Here is a 27,610-nt window from a genome sequence, read left to right on the forward strand (position 1 = left end):
AGACTGAGATCACAGGAGAACATCATAGCAAAGTTTCTACTTACTGCAGCAAGCTGCAAATCAAGGCTTAAGTTGAACATTAAATCACGGGCAGAAATCTTGAGTTTGAAGTCAAACAGTACCTTTCAACCACAAATTCTCTCAAGAGCCACAGCTACGGTCTAAGAAGTTAGTCATATTTTTCGGTTCTCTCAAACTGAAGGTCAGACGCTGCTCTGAGAGCTATATAATCATACCGCTGCAGTACTGGATAGGCCTCCCCTTAGGCCTGGCATTAAGGGTAGTAAGCGATCACCCCCCACGAGAAGAGCAGAGCAGCACTCATGGCTGTCTCCGGGAGCGCCGGCGACTGAAAAGATGTCAAATCTTTTCACTCGTGTGAAAGAGCAGGGTGGTTCTTACCCACTGCTCCACAGAAACCATCGCTTTTGCTCACAAAGGAGCTCATCTGGGTACCATCGGAGAAGCAGCATGGTAAAACTGTCCTCCAGTACTTCCATTTTAAAAACTACCACCCGCCCGGCCCAGCTAACTGCAGACTTACTTCGTTCTCTGGTATAAAGGCACTTGGTCCTCTTGTCAATGGTGGGGAGACTTGTACTCTTTTTTCCTGCAAAACAGTCACATAATTGGGTCAGAGTCAGGAATATCATATTGACTCACTTTATCTCACAAGATGAGATCTTCAAGGCCTGGATTCGGTTCTCTTCGCAAGGCCACCTGTGTGTTTTACAGCCCACTGAGGAGGTGAAGCCACCACACCACGTTGGTTAGATCAACTTTGCGCGAATGAACAGCACCAATCTTGGCAAGGGATTAAGAAAGAAAGAACCCACCAAAATCTAATCCAAACTGGTTTATAGACCAGCTTGAAGATACAAAGACAACAGCAATAAAACATTTGGCAGGATGCTAAAATTAGCCATTTACTGGATTGAATGGAAGTTCAGAAAGCAGAGGGGAAAAAAAGCCATACTTGGGAAATTATAAGCAAGATGCTGTTTCCTTCAGTATCAGCATCTAATGAGATCCTCAGTGTTGAGAATCACTTTGTGTGTCAAATATTGGCAAGAAAAGCACAGTCCATGCAAACCAGCAAGACCCAATTAAAGATTCATTCTAGAAACCCGACGGAAGGGCCGTCTTGCTCAGCTGCAGAGCCCGGAGGAGACCATCATACGTAGTACAAGCCTTGGTGCGCAAACCCCAACTAGAAGTCACGAAACGCCCATCAACATGATATATTTAGTACAGAACAGGATGATAGCTCAGCAAGAGCCACAGGACTTCTTTGACTGAATAGGGAGAAGAAATTGAACTAAGATAAACTATGGAGGGTTTCACAGTGTGGCTGCTGACAGCCAGAGAGGTGAAGGGACTCTGGGGAGGCTGCCTGCTCCTCTGGTTCACCAGGGGCAGGACCAGCACTGCCCACATCATTCCTGACCAACGTTGGTCCAGCCTCCTCTTAATGACCCTCCCGGAGGTTCCTCCATCTCTCCAGGTCATTTAGTTCCTCAGATCTTTAGAAAATTTTCCTGAAGTCTAACCTGAATTTCCCTTACAGTAATTTAAAGCCAGCCGTTGCTTCTTGCCTTTTCTTTTTTTCCTCTTTATGGTTCTATTCCAGCTATCTGGAAACTATGGCTGCACACTTTCTCAAGTCCCTGATTGCACCGCAGCAGTTGGTGACTCTTAATAAGTTATCCATCAACAGGCATATGGGATTTGCATACTAAATATTTCATGCCCTTAACATAAAAGTCCAAGGTTTTCCATAACAAATGACCCTTAAATACCTCCACCAGGGGGGCTTAAGCTTAACTGCCATGTGCACGAACAGCAGCGCTGGTCCCAGAAGGAGTGTGCCACCGATTTCCACACAGGAAAATGAAGCCCCTGGAGCTGCGTAACTATTGTCCTGCTCCTTAAAAACATCCTGTCCTTTCTAAATTAGATTATGAGAAAACATGCAAAAATCAGCAGCGATTATTCAGGAAAGATGTTCCAAAGCAAACTCTCGCATGACAATTAGATTTGTAACTTTGGAATAATTAGCTGCCAGAAGATGCAGAAATAAACTGGATCTACTGTGTGACGCCCAGCAGACGGGAGACAACTTACTGCAACTGCTGCCTGCTGCCACAGCCTGAAAATCCCATAAAATACTTCTTATGAATCAAATGTACTCAGACTAAAATAAGAAGAAAGGGTGTAGAGAGACCGGGTATCTGCACATGCAACCCCTTCCTCACACAGCTCCACAAGGCACAGAAAGGCATCTAGTTTTAAATACACAACCTTGCTAGCAGCCAGTCATTTCCACCAATGTTAAAAAAAGAAACGCTTTCCAAGATTGCTATTAAGGTTGCATTTCACTTGTTTTATGAAGGTTATTTGGATGTTAGAGTTTAAAACCTTCATTTCATACTGACTAATCTGGAGGAAGCAGCTTGTGCGAGTGGGACAACTTGGATAGCTGCAAAGCGTCAGCTCTGGCTGGAGCACAGGTCTAAACCGGAGCTGAACCATTGCCTTCTCCAGCTTGCTCTCTGACCTGCACCCTCCTTCTTCAGGCTCTCAAAGCTGGTCCTCGAGGCCAGACCAGGGCAAAAAAATGCCTATGCTGCTTCTAGCGGGATCTGGGCTCCGTTCCCCTGCTTCCCCATTCAGTGTGACTGCTATTACTCCTTTGACCCTGCAGATAAGCTACTGCTGAGAAGGACGGGAGGAAAGGGTACTTGGGTGCATGGGTGCATGAACGTAAGCAAGTTATCTCCAATTAATTCCTGTGAGCGATGACAGAAAGCCAAAGAGATTGTCAGACTCAGAAAACAAGGTGTGCTAAATATACTACAAAAAGGACAAAACCCATCTCCTTTTGTGTGGTGGTGGTTCCAAGAAACGCAAGCCTGGAAAAATCAGTCAAACAACCAAAGCAAGAACAAAAAACCAAAAGCCCAAACACGATAATTCAAGTTGGTAAATCTAATCACAGCACACTTTCAGGGATCTGGGTTTTTTGCTATATTTGAAGTGTATACTCTTTCCTTCCATCAACACGGAAGATTAGTTTGCCTTCATGGCAAGACTTTTATTTTATTAAAACTGGTTAAAACAAGATTGCCAGAAGAAAAGGAGCAAACATCATCTGCTTGCACAAGTTCTCAGGATGCTATTAATAAAAACATGGGAAGTTTACAAGCATTAAGAAAGATAACGTTGGCTTTGTCAAACTGTAGATAAGAACCACTGCTTCTGGGCATGCTTTATCTAAAGTAGTGATTAAAGGTCTACCCAAGAACCCAAACATCAAAAACTACGTATGGGAATTAAAAAACAACATTGCGGATACATGGTCCTTTACGGTGAAAGTTCTTGCAAAGCTTCTCGTTTCCCAAGAAAGTGGGTTCATTTTCCTGTCCAACTGGTCTTTGCAGGTTACCGTAGCTATTGCTAAGTCAGCCGGAGTCCCTAATATCTTATTTGAAACCGGATTCTTATGCTAAGTGGCTGAAGCAAGAAACAGGTTGCTCAGCAACCAGAATGCCATACGCACGTATACCAGCCATTTTCTGCTTCACGTTCCTCCCGAAACGCTGGAGTCTGAATAAGTTATCTTAAATGGTTTGCAACCAATTCCACTTATGTCAAAAACATAGCCTTTTTTGGGGCTGCTTCTTCAGAAGGAGAAAGATGATGAAGAGCTTCAGAGATAAGCAGAGAAAACTGAGCCTGGGCAGGTTACTGGGAGAGGGACCACTGCAAGCCAGAGCCTAGAAGCAGGTTTCGCAGTACCACGCTGAGGCGTTGGACGGCAGGAGACCTCTGCAGACCACAGGAGAGCTGCTGCAGGAATTCCTGAAAAAACGGGCCTGAGCAAGCTGTATCTGTGACTTGCTTTCTCTCCTTAAGCTGCACTTGGAACGGTGTTGTGAGCTAAATATCAGGAATTCTAATAGTGATGAAATGGAACCATTTCCCATTGCACAGCTATAATTGTCGTGGTTTGGGCAAGAAACACCTTCATCCTTGGGCGAGCTCTGCCCAAACTCCCCCAGAGCCAAAAGCTGTGACTTTCCATCTCACGGGTTTATTTTTAGTTGTGGCAGTGACCGGACACTTTCCTTCCAGAGCCAAGAGGCCGCGGGCTCTGAGACATGGCACCTGCATCCCAAGTAGCTGCCGGGCTGCTGCGGCAAAGGAAGGGATGCCAGGGCCACCCGTCTGGCAACGCAGCCGCGAAACCCAAGCGAGAGCAAGCATAAACCTGGCTGGTGCTGAGGCAGCACGGCGGCTCTCCTCCCAAAGCCTAAAGCAAAAGAAATAACCCTTTTTCCTCTTCGCTATCACATGAGTCACCGTGTCCTCAGGCTTTAAAAAAACCAACTATTTTTAGCAAGCTACAAAAGGAGGCTGTTTTATTTGAGAATGGAGCCACTAGCTGGCGGGGCGGATCAAGCAGCTGGTTTGGGAAGTACTTCTGAATGCCCAGGAACGCAGAAAGCACAGGAGAGAAGCAAGTGGTTGCACAGGCGCAGGTGTACGGGGGCTTCTCATGCCCGTGGCACATAAAAGCTAATTCATCCTGAACTCAACATCAAGGTGGTCGTGCTGCAACTAGGGGGGGGGGGGGGGGGGGAAACACTGGGAAGAAACATTTTGCACCTCAAGAGGGAATTTTGCGAGTCATGGCAATGCTGCCACTTGTGTCCCTGTGAACTCCTAGAGCAGAGCAAGTGGCTGGGCAACACCCACAAAGGGCCTCAGAGCCTCCACTCCAAGAAAAACTGCCACCGCTATAAAGACATCTGGATAATAAACAACACTAGATCAAATATAAATCCTAAGGGCATCCCAAAATTAACTTCTCCTGAGGAACAAACTCTTTTTCCTGAACAAGCCGGAATTTTGGGGGGGGAGACATATATTTCTTATTTATTATACCTCTTCTTGTATTGTAATCTACAAGCAATTTTGCTTGTAGGAATGCTATCTAGCATTTCTAAGGATCTTTGTTATGAAATTCAGTGGTCTATCTCTTTATAACATACATTATCATCTGCAACAATAATCTGGAGCCAAGCCCACCACTGGGACACCAACGTGGAGACATCTCCATTTCTATGAGGTGTCTAAACTTCTTCTCCAGCAGAAAGCGAGAGCAAGGTGCAGTGCCACTAAAAACAGGAGCTGAGTGCCATTCAAGACTCCCTGGAGTCTCCTACTTGGCATCCAACCACGGCCCCAGAAAGGAATGGGCTTCCCATCGGTAGGTATAGTGTCTGCCAGTCCCTATGGATGCCCTGGATACCCTTAAGCCTCCTAAATGGTACTTAATGCAGGAGCTGGGCACCGTGGCCCTTTTCGCAGCACTTGGGAGTGCAGTTTGGGTTACCCTCAAACCTAGCGACTGGTGAACCAGGTATCTGCTGGGCTTTGCCACCTGCACCAGGTGTTTGGAGACTGAGGGTGGGAGCAGCGAACTGGGTTTAGGACTCCCAATCTGGGGCTGAATTTCCCCAAACGGATCGATTTTATCCCAGTCTCAGATTCATCGTAAGAGTTCTTCAAAATACGCCAATTCAATCTCATGGACTTGATGCTACAGAGCCCACTTTTGGTTTTCAGTCTGGCACACACAAATGCCTTGTGTTTTAATTCACGTGGCAAAGGCATTTGTGTTATTTGCTGCTGGTTAAAACCCTGCCTACAAACTGGCTTCTCCTACCCCAGTTATTGCTTTCTGAACACATTTCTACTCTTGGTTCTTGGATCCAGAGCAAGGTCCACCTCCGTTTGCTCTGATCACACCTAAATGCTCTGGGCTTTATTAACGCCTAACACAATTTTACAATTATACTGGACCATCTGCTCATTCTACGCTCGCTGAAGACAAAAGAAAGCATGTAAAAAAAAAATTATCTGAACATTGATTGTATCTTACCTTCTACTATTATTCAAACCCTCCTTAGGATGCGGGAGGGATTTTTCTTTATTCCTGCATATGCCAAGTTGCATTTTAATTTATTCACCTAACTTTGTCAGAGGAAGAACAGTTTAGAAACATGGCAGAAGTTTAGGACACATCTCATTCATTTTAGGTGGAAACTTCAATACTTTTCATAAATGTATACAGGAATAATATAATAATTAAAGCTACACATAGTCTTGCTGACTAAAAGGAAAACCAAGTAGACAAAGTTTACTTGCCTTCACATGTCAGTACTCCTGGGAGGTTCAGACTGACAAGAACAAAAAAGTATATTCATCAAAAACGTGAAATTTATTGACAAATGCTTATTGGGGTATTTTTTAAAGAAAAAATCTGTTTATGGCACCTAATGTAATAAAATTGGGAGCTTTATAGCTTCAGAATCTATCTGCAATTCATCTCTAATTAAGTTTGTGCTGCAAGGTCACAAATTTGGATACATATTAGAGGGATAAACTTTGGTGTCCTGTTTTTCAAAACAATTTCCATAGAGAGTGGAGAGATGAAATTAAAAAGAGAAAATGTGAAGAGGACTAAGTTGAATGATGCACAACACTTTATTTGCTGACGGTGCAGAACTCTTCTTTACGACTGACCCATTCCTATAATTAAACCCAGGACGTATCTCCAGAAGCAATAAAAGAGGTGTTCAGAACAAACAACGTCAAAATGTTAAAGAGTTCACAAAGTAAAAGTCCTACCCTACAGTCATTTGTTAAGGGTGTTTCAAGTGATTTTGCAACGGCTTCTTCCTCTTAACAGACTGTACAACTCCCAAAAATGCAAACTAAGCGATAAAGATGAAAATTAGCAGAGGAAGTCAAACAGTAGGAAATCTTTTTTATGGAACAGCATTTCAAAATACTTAAACCCGTCACTTTTAACATTAAGAATTTGGCATCTTTGTGCCTAACAGCTGATGAAGTGTTGCAAGGAGCTGGGAAGAGAGCCAGTGCAGTACAATTGAGGGGAGCTTTTGCTTTGGTAACAGGTTACAGCCCTTTTGGATTTCACACAATAAAAGGAAGCCTATCCCAAGTTCCCATCCCTCCACCAGCTATTAAGAACACAATCCACACTAATTAGAAACCAAAGGGCAGCAATTTCTACCCAACCCAAGATGGACGGCCAGGCAGCAGAAGTCCAACAGTGGTTCCTCAATCTTTGAAAGATATCCGGTACGTTCAACCTACTGGAGAAAAACTCAAGTGAACACATAGTGACTGGCAGAAAAGCCTATCTCCTTTTTTCATAAAGAAAGCCTATATCTACATCCTCTTTCAGTCCTACTTCTATCATATCACGCTCCCTATCCAGGAGATAATTTTTGTTAACCAAAACCAACCTTCAGCTGCCAACCGGGAGCAGACAGGCAAGGACTGCAAGTCAAACGTCAGAGTAACAGGTATGCTGCAAAACACTTCCCTATTTAAGAAGCCTGAACTGTGTTTTGCATTTTTGTCAGAATAGATCTGAATATATCAAGTAAAAGACACACCTGCAACTTAACGTTGGCGTCGCTGAAGTACAGAGTATGTCTAAATGAGAAAGTAAGGCTGAGGGTCTTGACTGGGAAGACAGAAAGATCTTCATGAGAAGATTTGTGCAACCAAAGGTGTCAACAGTCGAACCTAAATGTTGATTACTAAGACATGAAAAGGACGAGAGACAGTCAGTCGCTTCTTCTACTTCCTTGTTGCTAGAGATTCACTTCCACCTAATTTAAGCCAAACCTCAAAATCTGAATTCTTATCCATGCCCCAATCCTTATCAGATACCGAGGGTGAAACTCTAATGACCAAACACAGACACTCAAATCAGAGTTAGCCAGCTGGACCCTGGTTACAACTTAAAAAGAAAGGTGATGCTAACTCAGGATGAGATCAATTGCGCCATGGAAAGGCCTCGTTTTCCTCCATAGACTAAGAGGAATCCATGGCTAACCAGGTCAAACGTAGTGATCTGAACCTAGTCAAGACACGTACCACCCGCAGACAACAAATGGCTTTCTGGTCTACTTCAGCCTTTAAAAAAAGAAGAAAAAAAAAAAAGAGAGAGGAACAAAGCTTCCCTCTTATCAGTCCGCGGAGAACCTCGCCTCCTTCCCTCCCTGCACACCCAACGGTAACAGTGGAGTTTGTGTGCTCCCCAAGAAATGCCCTCAGGACAGAAGATCTTGTGATCGTCAAGATGACTCAAAATCCTATGAGCACGGCAGAAGAGCATTTTCTATGTTTCAGCAGCATCAGATATCAAGGGCAAAAGTTACAGTGGAAAACTTCAGCAGTTTAAGCTGGGACTTGTTTTATCTGTACCTTGGCCCACTTCCACCTTCAGATTTAGTCCAAGTCTGACATACTGAGACAGATCAATATTATCTCATTTGGGGAACGTAGCCTCTAGCCACTAAATTGGCATAACTGCATCGAGTTAATCTGCCTCATCATCAGCCAGGACAGCAATGCTGCTTGCTAACGCAGAGTCTCTGAAGCAGCACGGCATATCCTTTAATCCACCGCCTCCCATGCAGAGGGCTGCCTCGTCCTGCCCGAGCACAGCCCATCAAACCGAGCCTGGTTTTGCTCTGCCGGCGGGGTCCCACGTGCTTTGGAGGCTGCACGCTCAGCGTGGGTAAGGGCAGCAGCCGTGGTCACGCATGTGGGCTCTGTCCTCCCACGGAGAGACCTTCCCCATTCAGTCCATGCAGCAAACCACTGCCAACCGGTAGAACAAACAGTTGATAGAAAGTACAGATAAAGCAGCAGCTGCTTTGACAGGCCTGAATTAATACCTAAATTAGCTACTGATAGCACAGCCTCTTTACAATACAGTAATTGAATGGTTAAATACTTCAATTCATAAATACACATGCATTTGATTTATTGGGCATGCTGCCAATCGGAGAGGCATAACTGGTGGATATTAAAGAAAAAAGAGAGAAAGACTCCTAGGGTTATGTAAATTCGTCATGTATCTCTGGCAGAACTGCCTCCCAAGAATGCTCTGCCGAATTTTTAATAGAAATATTGTCTGAAAATACATGCCTTGTAAGCAAGCAAAATTGAATGGTATTCATCCATACTGCAAATGCATAACGGCATCCTTCTACTGTGAAGAAAGTGGCTTAGGGGTTTTTTTTGAGAAAAGTATTTCAAAGATGCTAAATGTTCAAAACATTAGATTAATATAAGAGCAGTGCACAGCAAAATACCCCAACAATATGTTTTAAAGAAAACCTTTACCGGACTCTACTGCAATTCATGCTGGAACATCCTCAAGTGCTACAGTATTCCAGCAGAGATCATGCTCACCAAGGGCTTATCGAAAGGAAGATGCGCTTAAGTGCAGGTTACTATAAAAGCAGACTGGGAGAACTGTTTAACCAGGGACTGGCACGAAGGCTGCATTCTCTCACCTTTCCTCTTTGGCACTGCCATCACATTCATTATGACAAAGAGCAGAGAGAGAGACAATTCAGCTGCACTGCAGGTGTCTTGAAACATTAAGACTTACATTTTTACCAAGGGTAAGACTCTTAAGGTTATGGCTGCACCGCAGCTGCTAGCACAACTGCTGCTCTTCTAGAAATATTTAAAGCTAGTTTTCAAGAAGTCCCTGGCTAACAGTAGCTTTAGAGAAGTCCTTGGTTAACAGTTCCTAAGTCAGGCAGGCACATGGAGCTCAGCTGCACAACCTGCTTGAGAAACCAGACCAACATTAATTCAGCCACTGCTGAGTTTTCAGTTGAAACGATGCAGCTAGACAGTTCAGACCGAATAGTATCATAAAGAGGTCTGCTCACAGCAAGTATGGAGCTCTACCTTCGCACTTCAATAGGAAAAATAATAACAACATCCTCCTCCGATTAGCATCTCAATCCTCCAGCAGTTGCAGGGAAGGAAGCTGGGCTCTGACCTCTGCACCAGCTCGCTGAAATTGTTTCCTTCCCAGCTTCAACTACTTACATGACATCAGGAGCACCAAGGCTGCACTGGTGTCCTGGCCACACAAGGCATTTTGCTGGCTGAAGTGTTCGTCAAGCAATGTTCGTGACTATTATCAAACACTACCTGTTTACTAACTACCAAACACTGAAAAATCTTTACTAGCAAAGTATGGAAACCCAGCAGAGAGTTTAACTCAAGAAGGCAAACGTTGGGGATCTTTCCAAAGTGAAAAGCTGTGACCTGTAGCTGTGAGATCTCAGACCATACAGCCCTGCTTCCCAGGCACTTCCACTACTTTTCACCAACTATTTCGCCACGCAACGCCACTGCTTGGTTACAGCTCTCACTACTTGTAGCTGTTCTCTTAAAACGTGCTCTGCCTGCTCCCCCGTTCAGTCAGCTGATGGTGAGATGGTGAGAACCATCGAACTAGGTTGTTTAAGTGGAAAGTTTGAATTTTAGCAGAAGGGCAGCACACCCGCTGCACAGGAGCATTTCGTTGCCTGGAGCGTATCACAGGTGCTTCTTCGCTGCATCTCAAAGAAAAGGTAAAAACCCAGAAGCCCCTCACTCCAGACATAAACTCACCACGTGTCCCTGCCAACGCTCCCTCTTCATAAGTCTGTGTCCTTGTAAAGTTTTCAGCTCAAGAAAAACTCCTACTGAGCAAATAAATAGTGTCCCAGAATACGCTGCTACAGAAACATGCTCCCAAGCACCTTTCACTTACCAGGTACTATATAAAACCAAATTCTATTCTGAGACATAGGAAAGTCAAGCAGATGGCAGAAGCATGGGTTTTCAAACTGCTTTTCCCACACACTTTATATACGAAATGATCATAGCAGTTATTTTAAATCTGTGTGCAGGAACTATCTTAAGAGCCACGGAAGTAACTTGCCAAAATTCAGAAAAACAAATCCTCTCACTCAGATAAAAGAGAGAAATGTGCTCAGCTCAGTACTGCAGCCCCCCCCCCCCCGCCACCAGCCAGCTTTCTGCCATCTCTTTAACATCGGATTGTGAAACACAGTAGCTTGAGTCTTGGAAAGCTGCTCTGAACTGCTGAGCTTGCTGTCACAAGCATGTCAAGATATTTTAATTGATTGCCTCCTGGCTGTCACAGTCCGTGCATAGCGTGCTTTTACCACCTCCAATAAAAGGATTAGGAACCAACCAGCAGGTGACAAGCTCAAGCAGAGGTACTTAACCTTTTCCACAATGTGGAACTAAGCTGTGGAAATCCTTGCCATAAGATGCTGCAGACACCTGAAGTCAGTGTGTGTTCAAAAGTGAATTGTTCGAGCTTATGGTAGAGAAATGCAAGAATGGTTATTAAATATGGAGAAACCACCTCCAGCTCAGGAAAGTTTTCAAGTTGCAAATACTTGAAGACTGGGAGTCAGTGCCGAGGCACTGCCACAATGAGCTTGTTACACTTTGTGTCCTCTTCCTTACATACCTTCCTTTCGCTCCCATCAGAGACACCAGGACACCGAGTTTCGATCTGACCCACTATACCTGCTCTAATGCTGTTATGTTATAGATCTGCAGCAGATTGTTTCAAGAATACTATTTATGCTATAAATGCTATTAAAAATGAAATATATTTTCTAATATAGATAGGAATTGACATCACTCAAACAAAGAGACATTTCAACTGAACTGGACCGTTGTAGAAACAAGCATTTTGCTAACCCCGTCCAAAAGATGCAGCCCATCTGTTGTTAGTTTTAGTGGCCAGCTCAGCCCAAACCACACCACCACATTATGGAGCTCCTTAGTGCCTGGGCGAGCACATTCCTACACTGTCTGTTCCACACAGGCGGTATCATATCATTTACTTCATAATCTTGAGTACATTACACTTCAGTTATTTACTAATACTGTTTTTAGGAAGCAAATGTTACTTTTTTGCCCTTTTCTGAATGTGCCTCATCAGAAGTGACATCAATGTAGATCTGAAAAAGGTTAAGAAAAAAACCCCTGAAGAGTTAAAACATGAACGATGACAATATAAATATGTACCCTTCCTACTCACTTGATGGGCAGATGATGTTTGTTTAGACTCACGGTATCTACCTGGAAGAATAGAAGCAGATGTTGGCTATGTCACCTCACCATGAAGAACTTTAGCTAAGCTGTTCATATTAAAATTCAAGCAGACATAAAAATATTAAAACACGGGGCTGACATAAGGTTTCTAGTTTATAGCAAACGCAACTTGTGGCCAACGTTCCTTAAAATTTTACAAGTTAATCCACTGAAAAGCTTTTAAAAAAATAAGCCCCCTTGGCACAAGTTTCTCAGATGAACGCTCATGTACAATTGATGACCACTGCGCATCTTTGTTACAGTTCAAAAAATGTAAGGAACGCTGGTGCTATTCTCACAGTTCTGCCTGGAAAGGGATAGTCCCCCTGGATATCCAAAAGGAGCAACGTCCTCTTGCTGCAAGAGAAGCATCCTTTTTTGCCATCTTTCTTTGGTTGATGACTCAAACAGAAAGAATGTGCCAGACGAACAATAAAATCTGCCTGACTAACATGCTTTACCTCTTGCCTAAAGGTACAATTTCCAAGAGCAAGCGCCTTGCTGTCTAAGCCAGGAGTTTAAGCCTTTTTTGATTAGTTGACTCGTAAGCAGTTTTCAGAAGGAGGTGGCATCTACACCGTGCCTCTGAGTTTACTGGAATAAGTTTTCCTACACAGTCTCCTTGAAAGAAGTCCAGAGAAATCTTATAGGTGCTAGGGCCGCAGATGGAAAACCACGGGTGAGCCCTTTTGATTCTGCACCTGATAGGAAATCCTGAAATAGTCACCAATTAGAGCAAATTATTTCTCCAAGGAGCCTTGTTTGCAAAGGCTGGAGACGGTTTTACAATGAGCAAGGAGCTAACACACTAACCGCTTTACGTTTGATTAGTCTGGGAGAGGTTTGGGCAAGCGACCGACAGAGGAAAGGCTTCAGCTCGGAAGCACATGCAAAAGCCACCGACTTGCTGGAACAACCATAGCAATACTTGCAGTCAGGCAGTTTCTTCCTCTTTCTTCTTCTCCTTTTTTTAAAGAACATTTTACATCTTAAGCTACATCTTACCGAAGTGAGTCATTACTGAGATACAATCTCCAAAACACACTGACTTAATGTGGCTGAGCTGGTGGCAGCAAAGACCTAAGATACAAACGTGTTTTCCTGACAGAGCTTAAAAGAGATGCTGATTTTCAAAAATGAAGACTCATAACTGTTACAGAAGATTTATTGCATGTAAATACAGAGACGTGTCCAGAGACAGATCAGCTATTCCTGCTCTCTTCAGCCATCCAGGGCAGCAGATTGGCAGAACTTCAGATTTACCTCCAACCTCAGAGTTGACAGGCGCTGCTGTCTCCTCAGATTACTGCCTACATTTAGATTACGTTTTTGTGACTTAGTGACTCTACAAAAAAAATCACCAGCAAGTACTACAGAAAAAACAAACCCACTTATTTTATACTCTGCCTGAATAAAGACTTCCTTAGCTACGGAAGAATGATTAACATGCGTTGCCTAATGAGACCCTCCATTGCGTTCCAGTCTACTTGGCCTTTTTCTGAATGAAGTCACCAAACCCAAACTGAGACTTTCGCATCAGAGTAAGCCCAACTACTAAGAGACACGTTCACAGCCTTTATTTGCACCCAGCTTAGCTCTGTACAGACAGAAGTTAGACCACGCACCGGGTACTCCAACTTTTCTGGGACACAAGAACCGACGCCATAGACCTGGCTTCTCAAAGACCAATTACTCATGTTGGATGGCTGGATGCTGCCTCTAAGTATTCATGAGGCATAGCTTAACCCAAAGGAGTGTCCCATACAAAACATCAACAGCGCTGGATAGTTAAACTGCTTTTGCTTGTACTGCGAGTTTCTGTTGGATAAATAGGTCAAGTAACTACAGCTTTATCTAATACCTTTTGCATAAGTGACCTTAAGAGCAGGGCCATGAAGGGAGACCTTCCTTCCACCTCTATTCCCATTTTGCTTTTCTAAGCCGTATGTGAAAGACAGCTCCAGCACACCTTCCCTTGGTGCAGACTGCTCTTTTTCCACTCGTCCTCCACTCAGGTGTAACAAACGTTAAGCTCCTCCCCTGAAGAACTACAACACCGGCTGCAGGCTCCTTCAGCCTTTAATTATGCTACAGTTGACCTTTTCAACCAACACACCTTTTCTTCTAACTACTTGTGAAGCACCAGTGTTGAAGCGAGACAACAAGTTTCAAATTGCTGGAGTAAAAGTCACTTATCTCAAAGCAGGTTCTACCTGCATGATCCCTGATGTTACTGCCTCATCCAATCTTTCCCCAGTAATCCAAAACTTAAATTACTAATGTAATTGAACAGTTTGGGTTTCTGGAAGGAACAGAAGATGAAAAAAATTTCTGAAGTCTCCTGAAGCATTAATACAGCTAGTATTAATAGCTGGAGTTCTTCTAGTTCAACACTTCCACTGTATTTCTTTAAATATGGAGACTGCAAAATGTAAAAATATTAAATATGGTGGAGAAACAGAATAATAATTAAAAAAATACAAGGAAGAAGACAAAGGCTGTATGATTCTATTCAGTTACATTAGAGCTTATCTTCTGTATTTCAGAGGAAGAAGCTAACCAGTGAAAATGAACTGTTGACTAACAAACACCATGCACGTCAAGTGTTGTTTTAATGCATTTCCTACCACTAGGGTCTAGAAGTTTCCACTGCAGGATGCTAATGAGGAGTCCTGATTCAGAGTTTTCTTGCAGCAGCACTCTTGAGTGAAAACTGCTACAACTCAGTTAAAGAGGACTTAAAACACGGCTGCTAGAACAGCTGCCATGGCACTCAATGGGTGTTCCAATCAGCCTTTGGAGAGAAAAGAACAAGCCAGCTTGTAACGGGGAGAGAAATGCCATGCTTTAACTTTAGATTTTCATTTATAGTGTGTTGTTATCAATTTATTACGACACTACTACTGCACCTTTTGAACAGCATGCTTCTACCTCATCCACACTTCCTACTGTGTATGTGCACATCCACTCTGAAGTCCAGCTTACAGAGTTAGTAGCATGGATGCTTCCACATAAACAGTTGCCTTCATTTTCTAACTCTAAGCTAATTATTGCAGTAAGGCAATGAGTGCTCAGTGGAATAATCAAATCCTGATGCCTATTTCCAGAGAGGGTCAAGGTTCACTCTTCTTGCTGAACAGTGAGTGGGTGTTTGCATGCAGGCAGCACAGTTGATTTCAAGACACAAAACATATTGTAGTAAAGCAACATTTCGAGTGTTCTTCCATGCTGGATGAGATCCAGCTGGTGTCAGGTAGAATATTTAGACAGCGTGTAGGCGCTCCATTTCATTAGAGGTCTAATCAAATTTCTAAATGCTAGAACAAATTACTATTTCCACACCTCTAATCAGCAACGAGGGTGCTTTACTGAGAAGAATGTCAATCAACTCCGAGGGAATATTTTTTATTTTTTTAGTTAATAGGGATAATTACATTAAAACAGATTTAGAACCATATGGCCAAAACCCCTCCAGATACATTTAACCAATAATGTAACTATATTCCCTTCGCCACATGCTAAAGGAGGAGATATTAAACATATTTACAAGCACATGCTATTAGATTAGGTTGAACGCTGTGAAGATACTGTCTTATTAAATACTTTTTAACTGTACAATTCATACAGAGGAGAGAACATATGCTGGCTTTCAGTTGTTTTGTTGGTACCAGCCAGAACAAATCCAATGCAGTAATAAACAGCCCAGAGATAAAAGATGATTTTGAGCAAGCAGCTCTGTACTGCTCTAAGAATGGCTTATACCAAGACAGCTAGTACTTCTCCGCTATCATGGACACAACTCTGCCTTACTTAGGTTGTGTGGAATTGGTCAGAAGCACAAATTCTTAATTCCTACGTAACCTACCAGTCACATTTAATGTGCATTTTTGTGTGAAAACGTTAAATGAGGAGTCATCCTTGCAACCATTCCTCCCTTATACGGAAGAATTTAATTGATCCTTTGAAGTATCAAGAGACTCTAAAAGAATTTACAATTCTCTCTAGTTTCATGTCAAAACTAAGTTCAAATTTAATACACTTTAAAACAGATAAACAATTATGCATTTTGATTCTTAAGTGCAGCAATTGAGACATACTGGTGGCATTTGTGAATTTATTGCTTATTCTGAATAGGTGAAAACCTAAATTTAAAGTCACCTTTTACTTTTCTTCCAAATATCTTCTGCGCTTGAAGAGATAAATATAATTCTCAAGAATGCGATTTCTCCTGGATTTCATACCTGTTAACCTAATATTTGTGTACTTCGGAAGAATTAAACCCCAACCCTAAGGGTGGTCCACGCACTGACCACACAATATGGAGCAAATCCATGAGGAACTTACTTCTTGTGTGATGCAGGCTTATCCCTTCAGTTCCAGACTACTCACAACACATGAAGCCAGGAATACTTCATATTCCTCTCCACTGTTATTTTTTCCCACCTGATCCCCCGAGGAAGGGGACTGCAGGTAGCCTCATGCTGTTACCAAGTTCACTAGGTTGGGTGGTGAGCTCAGAATCCATTAGAAATCCATTGTCGGTCTAACAAAACAAGATGCTTACCTTGAGAGAAATATGAGAGTCATTAACAACAAAAAATAATGGGTGTTTAATCGGAAGGTTGTATCTGTTTATTTATCCTACTCCAATTCAGGTAATCAGGGACATTCAGGAAAGATTCAAGATGCCTTTCTATGTTTGAAGCACTGACTTCCATCTCTTATCGCAAGCACATCACTTAAACCCCGTTCAGCCCCTCCCTAACTTAAGTCCCTGACTGGCACAAGCCCTAGCAGAAAAAAGCTTACTTTCAATTTAAATAAGATGCGAGAATGAAGGTATTTGTATAAATCAATGGTTGACATGGTCTACACCAAGAACAAAATAGTTTCTCAGTGTCCTAAACACGCAATATTAACTATCACCTACACTAGCATTTTGCCCCAACTGATAGTTATCCAGTGTCTGATATGCAAGAAGCATCCTATAATAAGAATTTGAAACTAGTGGTTAAGAGAGACATTTAAAATTAATACCCCTTGATCATGGCCTCCCCTATTATCAGTAACACTAGTTTGCCCAGGGCGGCATACCGAGAACCCCATAAAATTTCTTGAACTATCCCTAACAGCATTGAATGGACTGACTGATAAACAGCCAGAAAAAGTTGTTTGTGGAGAATAGTCCTACCTCCCTTTAATGGAATTTCACAAGATACTTGAGTCATCTGCATTATGCTCCCTATAGCTTCTACTTAAAGCGCACAGACTACCAGGCTGGGTTGCAGAGACAACAATGGGAAGGACCTCTGCATACAAACAGGAACACCTGCAAAGAACAGAGAAATTAAACAGCATAAATTATTTCCATACAGGTTTTTCCAAAGCTGATGAGGTGCAATTTCTCATTAACCGAGGTCTTCCTCCTGACGATTCGAATTTCTTTTCTACTGAAAACACCCCTTTTCCCCTCAGTCTATTCTGACCCACTTAGACAAAAGACAATATTCAGCCTGGACAAGCAAATTATGCTTGCGATCCCTTCTTATTCTCCAGCCCTGGAATTGGAAATCTGATAATAAAATCTCCAGACCAACTCCCCTAGCTTCACAAAGCCAGGGGAGAATTAATACCACTATCTTCTCTCACTCAGATATCCCTAGCGAGAAAAAAGGGTTCAAATAAAGAACCAAACGAGTATTAACAGCTCCCTCACCAATGTGGGAGAGAGGAAAAACCAAGGATGCTTAACAAACCATATTATTTTTTTTCAGATTTCAAAACACCACCATTTAAAGAGATGTGAAATTTGAAGCACTAATTAAGTAATATGCATAAATTTAAAGCAAATGCTCACAGAGCCCGCATCTCCAAACCACAGCCTGCGATTTGGCTAATGCAACGCACCACTCCTACCAGCAGCAGTAAGTCTTAACAGAGGACAACCTCCACGCTTGGCTAACCCACTCCCAACACTAAACCTCAAAGTTTCTTTTGAAGAAAATCCTCCTCCCCACTTTCTTTCCTTTCCTGCCTCCACTCACTCCCTGTAATTCAGGGGAGACTGTTTTTTTTGGTTTTGTTTTTTTTCTAAATAAAAGTGACTGTTCTAAATGAGTGTGGTTCCTCCGAGGCCACCTCTTACAGCTTCTCATTGCAAAACAGTGTCCTTCACCAGAGGTTCATTTCAGTCATGCCACTCTCATTACAGGTCTAATGAAAATTTAATAGTTCTGCCTTCTTATTTTCAGTACATGAGACTAGAAAGGTCAAAGGAAAATTTTTTACACTGGCTTTTAAGGGAAAAGTGGAAGAACCCAGGAACCTTCAAGAGCAGCATACATGTGCAAAGAGCAATAGCAGTTCCAGGCAGTGAAGCCAATAATTAACACTGGGGGGTGGGAGAACAATTATTTCAAAGGGTGAGACTCTGAAAAGATACAAATCACTGCAAGACTTGGGAGGATGGTGAAGGAGAGAAACCACAGTCATCTCTGGACTTTCAGTGCATTTATTTCACAGGAAAGAATCCTGTTCTGGAAGTTGTTGGGTTTTTTTTAACCGAATCTTTCCAGAAAAAGTAAGAACAAACGATGAGGGTGAGGGGCCTGTTGCTGACAATCTTAACTGCCCTAAGAGGCTGGGTTTGTTGCTCTTGGTTTACAGCTTTACATTTTGGATCCTTGGAGACCCATCTTCTCCCCCTAGCTGTGCATGTGGGATTTAGTGGTGGAGTGACCCGAGATGGTTTCACCATGGCAGCACTCCAGGGGACTGGAAGACACAAACGCTGAAGGCAGACACCATGTTGTACACAGCAGAAAGGTGCTAAAATTAGAGCCGATAAAAACAGAGCTAGGTTGTCATGCTGGAGTTTGAAAATCACTTTGAGAACTCCTTTAGAAAGAGGCACATCGGAGATTTAAAGCCATCTAGGCAACCATAAATTAAGACAAATATAGCATGATGAGACTACTGTTAAGAGTGGTCAAACTATGGAAGACATAATTTGATTTTACCAAATAAGATTCTCTGCAACAGTCAAGTTTGTTGATCAGATTTCCAAAGCCAACTACACTATGCAACTTGATGACAAAGATGCTGCATTGTGGAAAAGCTGGGGTGCTTTCCAAGCAAAGGCACAGCAACTTTCATTTGCTTGTGTTCAGAATAGATTGAACCAGGTTGACTTTCCTCAAAATAGTTGAGACGTCCTTGAAAGGTCTCTTGATTTCTACTGAACAGGTAACAGCATCTCCATGCACCTTCATGACTCATGGTGACACACATTTTAGCTTACACGGGCTTATGAGACCTGACATTAGACTATTTTTGGTTCACTTTTGGGCTACTTTCCTACTCACCCACACAGAACAATAAAATGAATGAAAGTGTGTCTTTTTTTTTTTTTTTGGATATGACCTCAACTCCCTGAGCCTAGGCTGGTGCTATTGTAAGCACTGCATCATTTAATGACGTTCACACATTTTTCTATGTTAAAAGTAAGTGCTTTTTTTGACAGCACCAGACCTAGAACAAACTCTTCCAGAACCTCATACCTCTGGACACTTCAATTTTCCAACCCGAACGTATTTACAACCATTTTACATCTATCTACTCTTAAGCTAATTTCTCCTCACCGGCTCTTACCACCGGATGTATTTAGAGACATGGATCATATCCCCTCTTAGCCTTTGTTTCTGCTGGACTAAAAAAGCAAGCTTTTTTAGTCTCCTCCTGCAAAACCAGTACTCCCTTTCTCCCAGCACCCAGCCAGCTCACCTCTGCGCCTGTTTAATTTGGGTGTCCCTCCTTCCCGGCTTCCCTCCTCCCCAGCGACACTGCCCTGCAGCGTGACAGTAAGCTGCTGGTCCTCCAGCACACCAACATCCTTCTCCCAGCTCCTTCCAAGAAGCTGCTCTTAAGTTATGAGTAACAAATAGCCAAGCCTATAACTCTGACATTTCATACCACTGGATTTCATCCCACTTCTAACTACACCAGTGCTCAAGGTCTCCCAGTTTTCTACAAAATACTCGGCTCTTTCCCTGGACCGACAGTATCTACCACGTCTGCTGTGTGTACATATTTCAGAAACAGCCACGTTCTCATTGTGACCCGGGACAGCGTTAAATCAGATTAGCGATCCCTTGAAAACCCACTGGTAGTCTCCTCTCAGCACAGTGACTTCTCCTTTCAGCATGGCCCACTACCATTCCCACTCCCATCAGTTCCCTATCACTCCTCTAATTAACAGGAACAGAAAAATAGACAAAATGTGTCAGATCAAAGGTCCCTATTGCCCAGTAACCTCTCACGGCCAGGGGGCAATAGCAGACATGTAACAGCCAGGAAAGTGTATAGAAACTATACCGGAAAGTGTTGCTATTTCCTATTTACAGGTCTTGTTTAATTTTTCTGTTATGAATTTGCCCAAATACTTTTCAAACCCACATAAACTTTTGGCATTTAGAACATTTTTTGTTAGCAAATCCCAAAGTTTAATTTGAGCTGACTTGCTAATGCAGCAAGAAGTTCAATCTTTGATGGTACTTCAGATGTTTAATGAGTGAAGTCTAGTCGTAGTCCATCCAAAGCTTTCAGAAGAGGACGCTCTAGCAGATGTCTTATCAACAGACGACTACTACATTAGTCTAGCGTGACCTACTTTTGCTGGTATCATGTCATACTTTTTTTTTTTTTGTGTATCTGCACGCTTTTCCTTCAAAATTTGCTTTAGTAACTTGTACAATGTTGAGATTCATGCTAAAGAAGGAGAGTGGCAGGGGGATGAGGAGCCCTGAAAATTAGACCCATCATATTGATGGCTATTTCCCGCCCACAGGATCACCCTGACTGGGCAGGTCTATGAAAACACGGAACAGATCCAGGATTTCAAATACCTTTTTCCAAGACTCCAGTACAGAGAATGGCTCAAGCCAGGAGGGTCGGCTAAGCCGGGTTCACTTCCACTTTGCCAACAGTGATGGATGCTTATAAACCACACTCCCCCATCACCCATTTTGCCATTGCCCTTGTATCTTCCTCATTGAAATCTAACACAAAACAAATATTTAATCCTGGAACCACTCTTACACTCTCTTTCTTTTCTGTCCTACTGACCTGTATGTACATGTAAAAGAACCATTTACTTCACAAGCTCTGCAATTTACAACTAAGCTTGAACAGTTGGCAGACTCTCCCTGTTCCTACATTTCCTGACATATCAGGATTTTTCCATCCCCTGAAGACTCTGTTTATTCCTAAAAGCCTTCCTGAGGCAGTTATTTGTCCAAAGAACTACTGGGCCCTTCCGATATATTCTCTTCTTGCTTGCTTGGGCCACCGATTTTGTTTAGGCAGGAGAACCCTGTGTTTCCATCAGGCTCCAGATCCCCTCCAGATTTATGACCCAGAGCTCCCCAGCCTGGGGACCCGCACAGACATTGGATTTTCAAACATTAAAGCTGGAGGCTGCCCCGGTCACAGCAATCGGCAGCAACTCTCAGCCACCTCTATGAAAGACGTGGCTACAGCGCTCGTATGCCATTTGAAGCACTTTCCCTACCGATATATCACAGCTTTGTTACAAAGCCTGCCCATCAATCCCATGAACCCCTGCTACTCATCTCATTTTGCTCGTTCTTCCATATATTTAGAGTCAAAGCATTAGCTTTGGTTGTCTGTTCAACACATCACTCAAAATCCCCACTAACAGCACCTATTACCAGTTGTCATTATTTTATTTATTAAAAAAAAACAACGTAGATGTCGTATCTATGACTGTCTAAGCCCTTCTGATTAGCAGCAATTGTTCTGCAAGTAGATCTGGTTATTTAAAGTGTCCCATAACAATAAACCCAACTGCAAATTGTATGTTTTTAATATGAAAAACCTTTCTCATAGGCAAATTTGACCCATGGATCCTTAGCAAGTTCCTAGCACTACCCTAATAGAACTTTCTGTAATAAAACATAACTTTGATTAATTGGAAATTAGCTGAAACCTAAAGTGCTGCACCTAGCTTTTCCTGTTTCACTGTTGAAAGAGAAACTTACCTTTACCCGTGAGAATCCCAAACCTGCTAGACTATTTCAAATTTCATTATATGTCACCAAGCAGAAAGCTTGTGTTGCCCCTTATAATTTTGACAACAGCACTACCTAAACTGCGAACATTCAAGTGGCTTCAAATAAAGACTTAAGACTGAGGAGGGCAGAAGAGATTCAACATGTTTTAAGGCCAATCATTTTTCCGGTATGCTATCACATGAGCATTAAAAAAAAACAACCACCATCAAAAGAACAGATGAGGCAGCACTTATCTGAAGATTATTACTCTGAGACTCAGGTCAAATTTGCATCTCACTTCCACCAAGGCTTTTTTTTTTTTTCTCCCAGTTTTGTACTTGCATGCTTGTCAATGAAGTGCAAAAGGTTAAAATTTACAGTGATTTTTATTATACCAACTTTTAAATGAACACAGATGTAGTCAGAAGCTTTGTACTTCCATGTTTATTGTCCAGCCTAAAACACAGATGCAACGACATCCCAGTGCAACCACTGCAAGCACAAAATATCTATCTTTCAAGAGGGTTTCATGGGCTGCTGCTCAGTTTCTTTTTTTTCTTTCCCCAATTTTGCAACGGAAGTAGTTGAACTGACCACAGACAAACCAGGATAGTGCTGAGCTGCCTTCCTCAATAGACCCAACTGGGTACCTATGTTTTACCATCATCTTCCCTAAATGACTTAAAAATAATACTAAAAATAAAATAAAAATTAAATCTAATCCGTTGAGTTTCATGTTACAAAGAAAGTAACATCTAGGCCTGCCCCCACAGTGATATAAAAGAGGTATACAAAAAAAGTCCTACCCAGCAAGATGAGACTACGGCTTCAAAAAAATTCAATAATTTAAATTTAATTTTAGATCTACAAGCGCTGCCAAGCACTACTTTATTTGTCAACAAAACATTTTGATTATTTGGCAGAACAAAGCAAGCTCCCTCCCTTCTTTCTCCACAGACATATTTGGCACTGGTTAATTTGTATGTCTTTAGACATATGTCAAGTCTGAAGCTGTTTCGGGCTTTAACCCCGCAGAACTTCTCTCTTTTAAGTACTTGTTTTTCTTAAAGCAGTAACAGCAGCAAGTTAAAGCCAAGAAGGGATTCGATCCTGCAACGAAACGGTTAAAAATCAGACTCTGCTGATGCGCGCTTCTCTGATCCATTACATTTCTCGCAAGCTGAGCTAAGAGCTGAGCACCAAGTATCAACTGTAATATGATCCAAGAGTTTATGGAAAAAATAACTGCACATACCAAGCATGCACATTTAATAAGATTTTGTTTCCATTAAAATATTCGAGAAACATGATTTTTAAGATCTGCTTCTCTCTCTGACCGATTTTTAACGTTTCTCCTCCCCCCTCCCCTAAATACACACCTCCTTTCCAAAAACCAAACCCTTAAAAAAAAAAAAAAAGAAGAAGAAAGAAAAAAGCAGTCCTACTGCAGGGAAGAGAGGCTTGAAAAACAACTTTGATTGGCACTTGGCCTGACCCACAGAGGAAGAAAAACAGTTTTTGGACAAAGAGCGCAAATATTTGAGCTCATTGACTTACAGGCTTTCTTAGTATTTGCAAGAACCAACCTGGCGCAAAATGTATCGACCGAGATTGAATTAAAATAAAACCCCAAAACAGCATCGCGTTCATCTTGGGCGCTGGGGCTCGGCGCGTTTGCACAGCTCAGCAATTTTAATTCATTTGCCCTGGACAAACAAAAAGCACCTCAACTACAGCTCCCCGTTAAGCAGATGTGGGGAGGAGGTGGGACAGGGATTACACCCCTCCTGAGGCAGAGGGTCCCCGCAAGGGACCCGCTGACAACTGCCGGGATGGGGCTAAATGGATTGGGGGGGGGGCAGGGGCTTTTGGGGGTGTTTTTTTAAATTTTTTTTTAAAGCTCTGATTTCGGATGCCCCCACACAAAGGCTTGCCGGAGACGCATTTTGCCGGTGAGATATGTGGATAAACTTTCCAAGGGCCGCTGGGCCCCAAGTCCAACCCCACCACCTCCCCCCCCATACCATCGGGGAGGCCGGGCGCCCCCCAAACCCTCGGGGGGTTTGTAGCCTGGGGCAGGGGCAAGTGACAACCGTCCCAAGGGGAGGGAGGCGATGAGGGTGCGAGTCCTGGCACCCCTCCTCACCCCTGGGGCAGCGCCCCCCCCCTCCCCACAGAGACCCACCGCCCGCCAGGCCCCTTCCACACCGCCCCAGGTGCCCCCCACACTCCATCCCCCCGCCCCACCGCTGCCCGACGCCCCATTTCTCCTCACAGCACTGCCCCGCTCCCCCAATCCCCCCCCCACCCCACAACTCTCTATCCCCCTCAGCGCCCCCCGCCCCACAGCCGCCCCTCGCCTCACAGCCCCCCCTCACCCCGGCCGGTACCTGTCTCGGCACCTTCCGGCAATTGCCGCACACCCGGTACTGGCCGGCGGGGGAGGCGGCGGTGGCGCTCCCCACGGTGCCAGAGCCGAGGCGGTTCATGCTGTCGGGGAGCGCGGCGGTGGCCGGGCGGGGAAGGCAGGGGGGTGGCTCCGCGCCGCTCAGCAGCCCGCGCCGCCGGCCGCCCCCATCCTCCAGCCGCCTCGGCCCCCTCAGCGCCCCGCTCCGGGCCGCTGCCCCCCGCGCACACCCCTGCGCGCTCCGCCAATCCGCGCCGCCCGACACGCCCCCCGCCGCCGCTTCCCGCCAATCAGAGAGCCCGCCCGCCGCTGGCCAATGGGCACAGCTTTCGCCGGCTCCCCGTCTCCAGGCAGCCTGCGAGCGGGGGCGGGGGAAGGGGCGTGGTCACCGCCCCGCGGAGGAGGCGGGGCCCGAGGCGTCTCTGGGCAGCGTTGGGGAGGGAGGCGGGGCCGGCGCGTCGGCGCGTGCCTTCCGCTGGCCAATGGGGTGGCTCAGAGGGCGCTATGCAAACGAGGCGCGTGAGACCCCGCCCCCAGAGCTGGGGGGCCGCGGCGCGGCGGGGGCAGTGAGGGAGCGGCGGGGGCTCGGGGGCCGCGGGGATTCGGCTCCCTCAGGCCGGTCCCCCCGGCTCTGCTCGGGGGCGCTCCCCTCTAGGAGGGTCCCCCAGGGGCCTTGTGGCAGGGTCAGGGGTCACCGGTGTGAGAAGGTGCGGGCCTCGGCCTCCCTCCCTGCCTGGCTGTCGACCCCTGGGACCAGGCCTCAGCCTACGCCCAGGCCCAGGCCCTCCTCCCGGGGTGTCCTCTCCCCAGAGCCGCGGATCCGTTCGTCGTGGTGAGGGCGCTGGCTGCGGCCGGCCGGTGGCATCCAGGGCGGGGGGCTGGCAGCCTGTGCGGAGGGTGAACTGTTTTCTGCAGAAGCGGCTGCTCTGAGGTGGCAGATTGCGCATGTAGGGACAAGACTGCTCTGCTGCCAGGCAGAATAGGATTAGGTATTTGCTTTAGGGGAAGTTGGGAACATTCAGAGCGCGCATGCCAGCGTGTGTGTGTTTGCCTCGGGTCGCCGGGATTGTTAGAAATGATGAGTCAGGTTTTCTAGGCTCCATGCTAATGCATGGAGATGGAGTGTATAATTAGGACAGAGAGAAATCTGTAATCTGCAGCCTAGGATAGCTAGGGTATAAACCTTTTTTTTACGTCATAGCATCACTGCAGTTTTCCTTGTTTGTATGCTCTGTAGCTCTAGATTTTAAATATGCGTATGTGAGCTTTAACTGATGTCAATAAAAGTTTGTATATTAAACTATGAGCAGTATGTAATTCCTATCGTGAAAGATGATGGTATAGAAGGACTTGTTTTTGTTATGGAAATGGAATATTATAACCCTCTGAAATTTCTAAGAAGGTTTGGGGTATTACATACATTGTTTTCAAGGTTTGTGCTGTCAATTGTAAATCATCTGCCTGAGAACTTTGATCTGCTTTATATACTTTTATCCATGGGAATACTTTCTATTTTTGCAAAATGAAACGTCGTGTAATTTAGCCAACTGACTGGCTAAAAAGGGCACAATGCAATTAGTAATTTACATCTCTTAAAGGAGACTAATTGAACCTAGATCTGACTGTCTTTGAGAACTGCTGAGTAGTTTTTCAGATCAGACTTTGCCACCGTAAGTAAAATGGCATCCACAGCAACATCCTCCTCCATTCTTCCCCTTCCATCCATTTCCAAAGGGATGTTTTCCTGAGGCAGAGCTGCCTTCAGCAGGCAGGCGCACTGTGCACTTTACTATTGCTAGTCAAGTCAATGTGGAATGCATCCAGATGCTACAGTTGCAGGCAGCCATACAAAATGCTTGGAGAGCAGTAAATGGAAGAGCGTTTTGGGGTTTTTCCCAAGCGGTATGGTAGAAATCGCATCAACATGAGAAAACAGTTTTCTAGAGTGCAGGTACTTGCTGTGCCGTGTCTGCATCCCACATACTACAGCGTGGTGGTGGAACTGAAGTGACAAAGGAAAGCCAAACAGCTTAGCTGCATCGTCTAATCTGAATGTAATGCTAAAATGTAAGTAAGGAACATGAATGATATAAATGACTTTTTGTTTATTGCTGAACTCCATGATAATGTTATCTGAAATGATAAGTTTTAAAGCATGCAGAAGAGATTCAGAGTTGTTATAGCCACAAGCAATGGAGAGTTGACACTTCAGCTCAAGTAAGATCACTTTGAGTTGTTTGCTGTTGAAGTGCCCAGTTCAAAACTCAAACCCATTGGCAAGGGTGGTAGCAGGCAAGTTTGAAACACAAACTGAGTTACTCTTAATATTTAACATTTGAACATTGGCAAATATTCAGATTTCAGTAATAGCATCCATTTATTTATTTTATTTCCACAGTGGGAAGTACACATGACTGGACATCCTTAGAAATGTGGTTGGGTCCCATTTCTCTTCACTGAAATGATTTCCACCTTGAGTGACAACTTCAGGCCCTTAGCAGAGCCCATTAAAACCAGGAAAATTTTCCATTAGCCAAGTAAAAGCTAGCCTGACTTGTATGGCAGTTTAAAATTTGAGAAATTTGATATCTAGTCTCTGTTCCGCCACAAACTTCTTGTGAAAGGGGGCGGGACGTGTATGTCCAGATGCTTGAAGTATTTGGTTGACTAACCCTCACTTAAACCATAAGCACTTAAGTACCTCTGTGGCTCCCAGTCTTGCCTTTTAGTATCTGAGAAATGTCAAGAGAAGCATAAACTTTGAAAGTGTTTCATTGTTTCTGGAAACAATACGGCAAATGGAAGTTGCCTAAAATCCTTTCCTGCACCCAACAAAAATTCCCTTGGATATCTTTTCTGAAGTTCATTTTTTCCTCTGCATTTTCTTTTTATGAAGAGTTTTAATGCCTAATAGAGATCAGAAGTGTACCTAACAGGGTGCTTGTGCAGTGCTTGTGTGGTACCAGCATTAGATAATCCGTGTATAGACTAAAGACAATATCAAAATTTTCAAAATGCCTGAACTCTGTCTAGATGCAATGTTTGGAACTGAAGTGTTGAGATCCCTGTGGCACCGATCCTGTGAAATGCCATGAAT

General features: G+C 44.0%; 1 protein-coding gene across 3 annotated transcripts in view; it reads right to left on the minus strand.

The window, feature by feature from the left end:
- Positions 1-24,731, minus strand: part of SESN3 (sestrin 3) — a 45,198-nt gene extending 20,467 nt beyond the window's left edge. For all 3 annotated transcript variants that reach the window (XM_063329579.1, XM_063329570.1, XM_063329561.1), the window contains exons 1-2: positions 24,497-24,731; positions 545-610 (exon numbers count right to left, since the gene is read on the minus strand). In XM_063329579.1, coding sequence (XP_063185649.1) covers positions 545-610; positions 24,497-24,595 — 165 coding nt within the window. In that variant the 5' untranslated portion in view covers positions 24,596-24,731. The remainder of the gene's footprint in view (positions 1-544; positions 611-24,496) is intronic.
- Positions 24,732-27,610: the final 2,879 nt, after the last annotated feature.

Source organism: Chroicocephalus ridibundus, chromosome 1 (genome assembly GCF_963924245.1).
Source record: "Chroicocephalus ridibundus chromosome 1, bChrRid1.1, whole genome shotgun sequence".
NCBI lineage: Eukaryota > Metazoa > Chordata > Aves > Charadriiformes > Laridae > Chroicocephalus > Chroicocephalus ridibundus.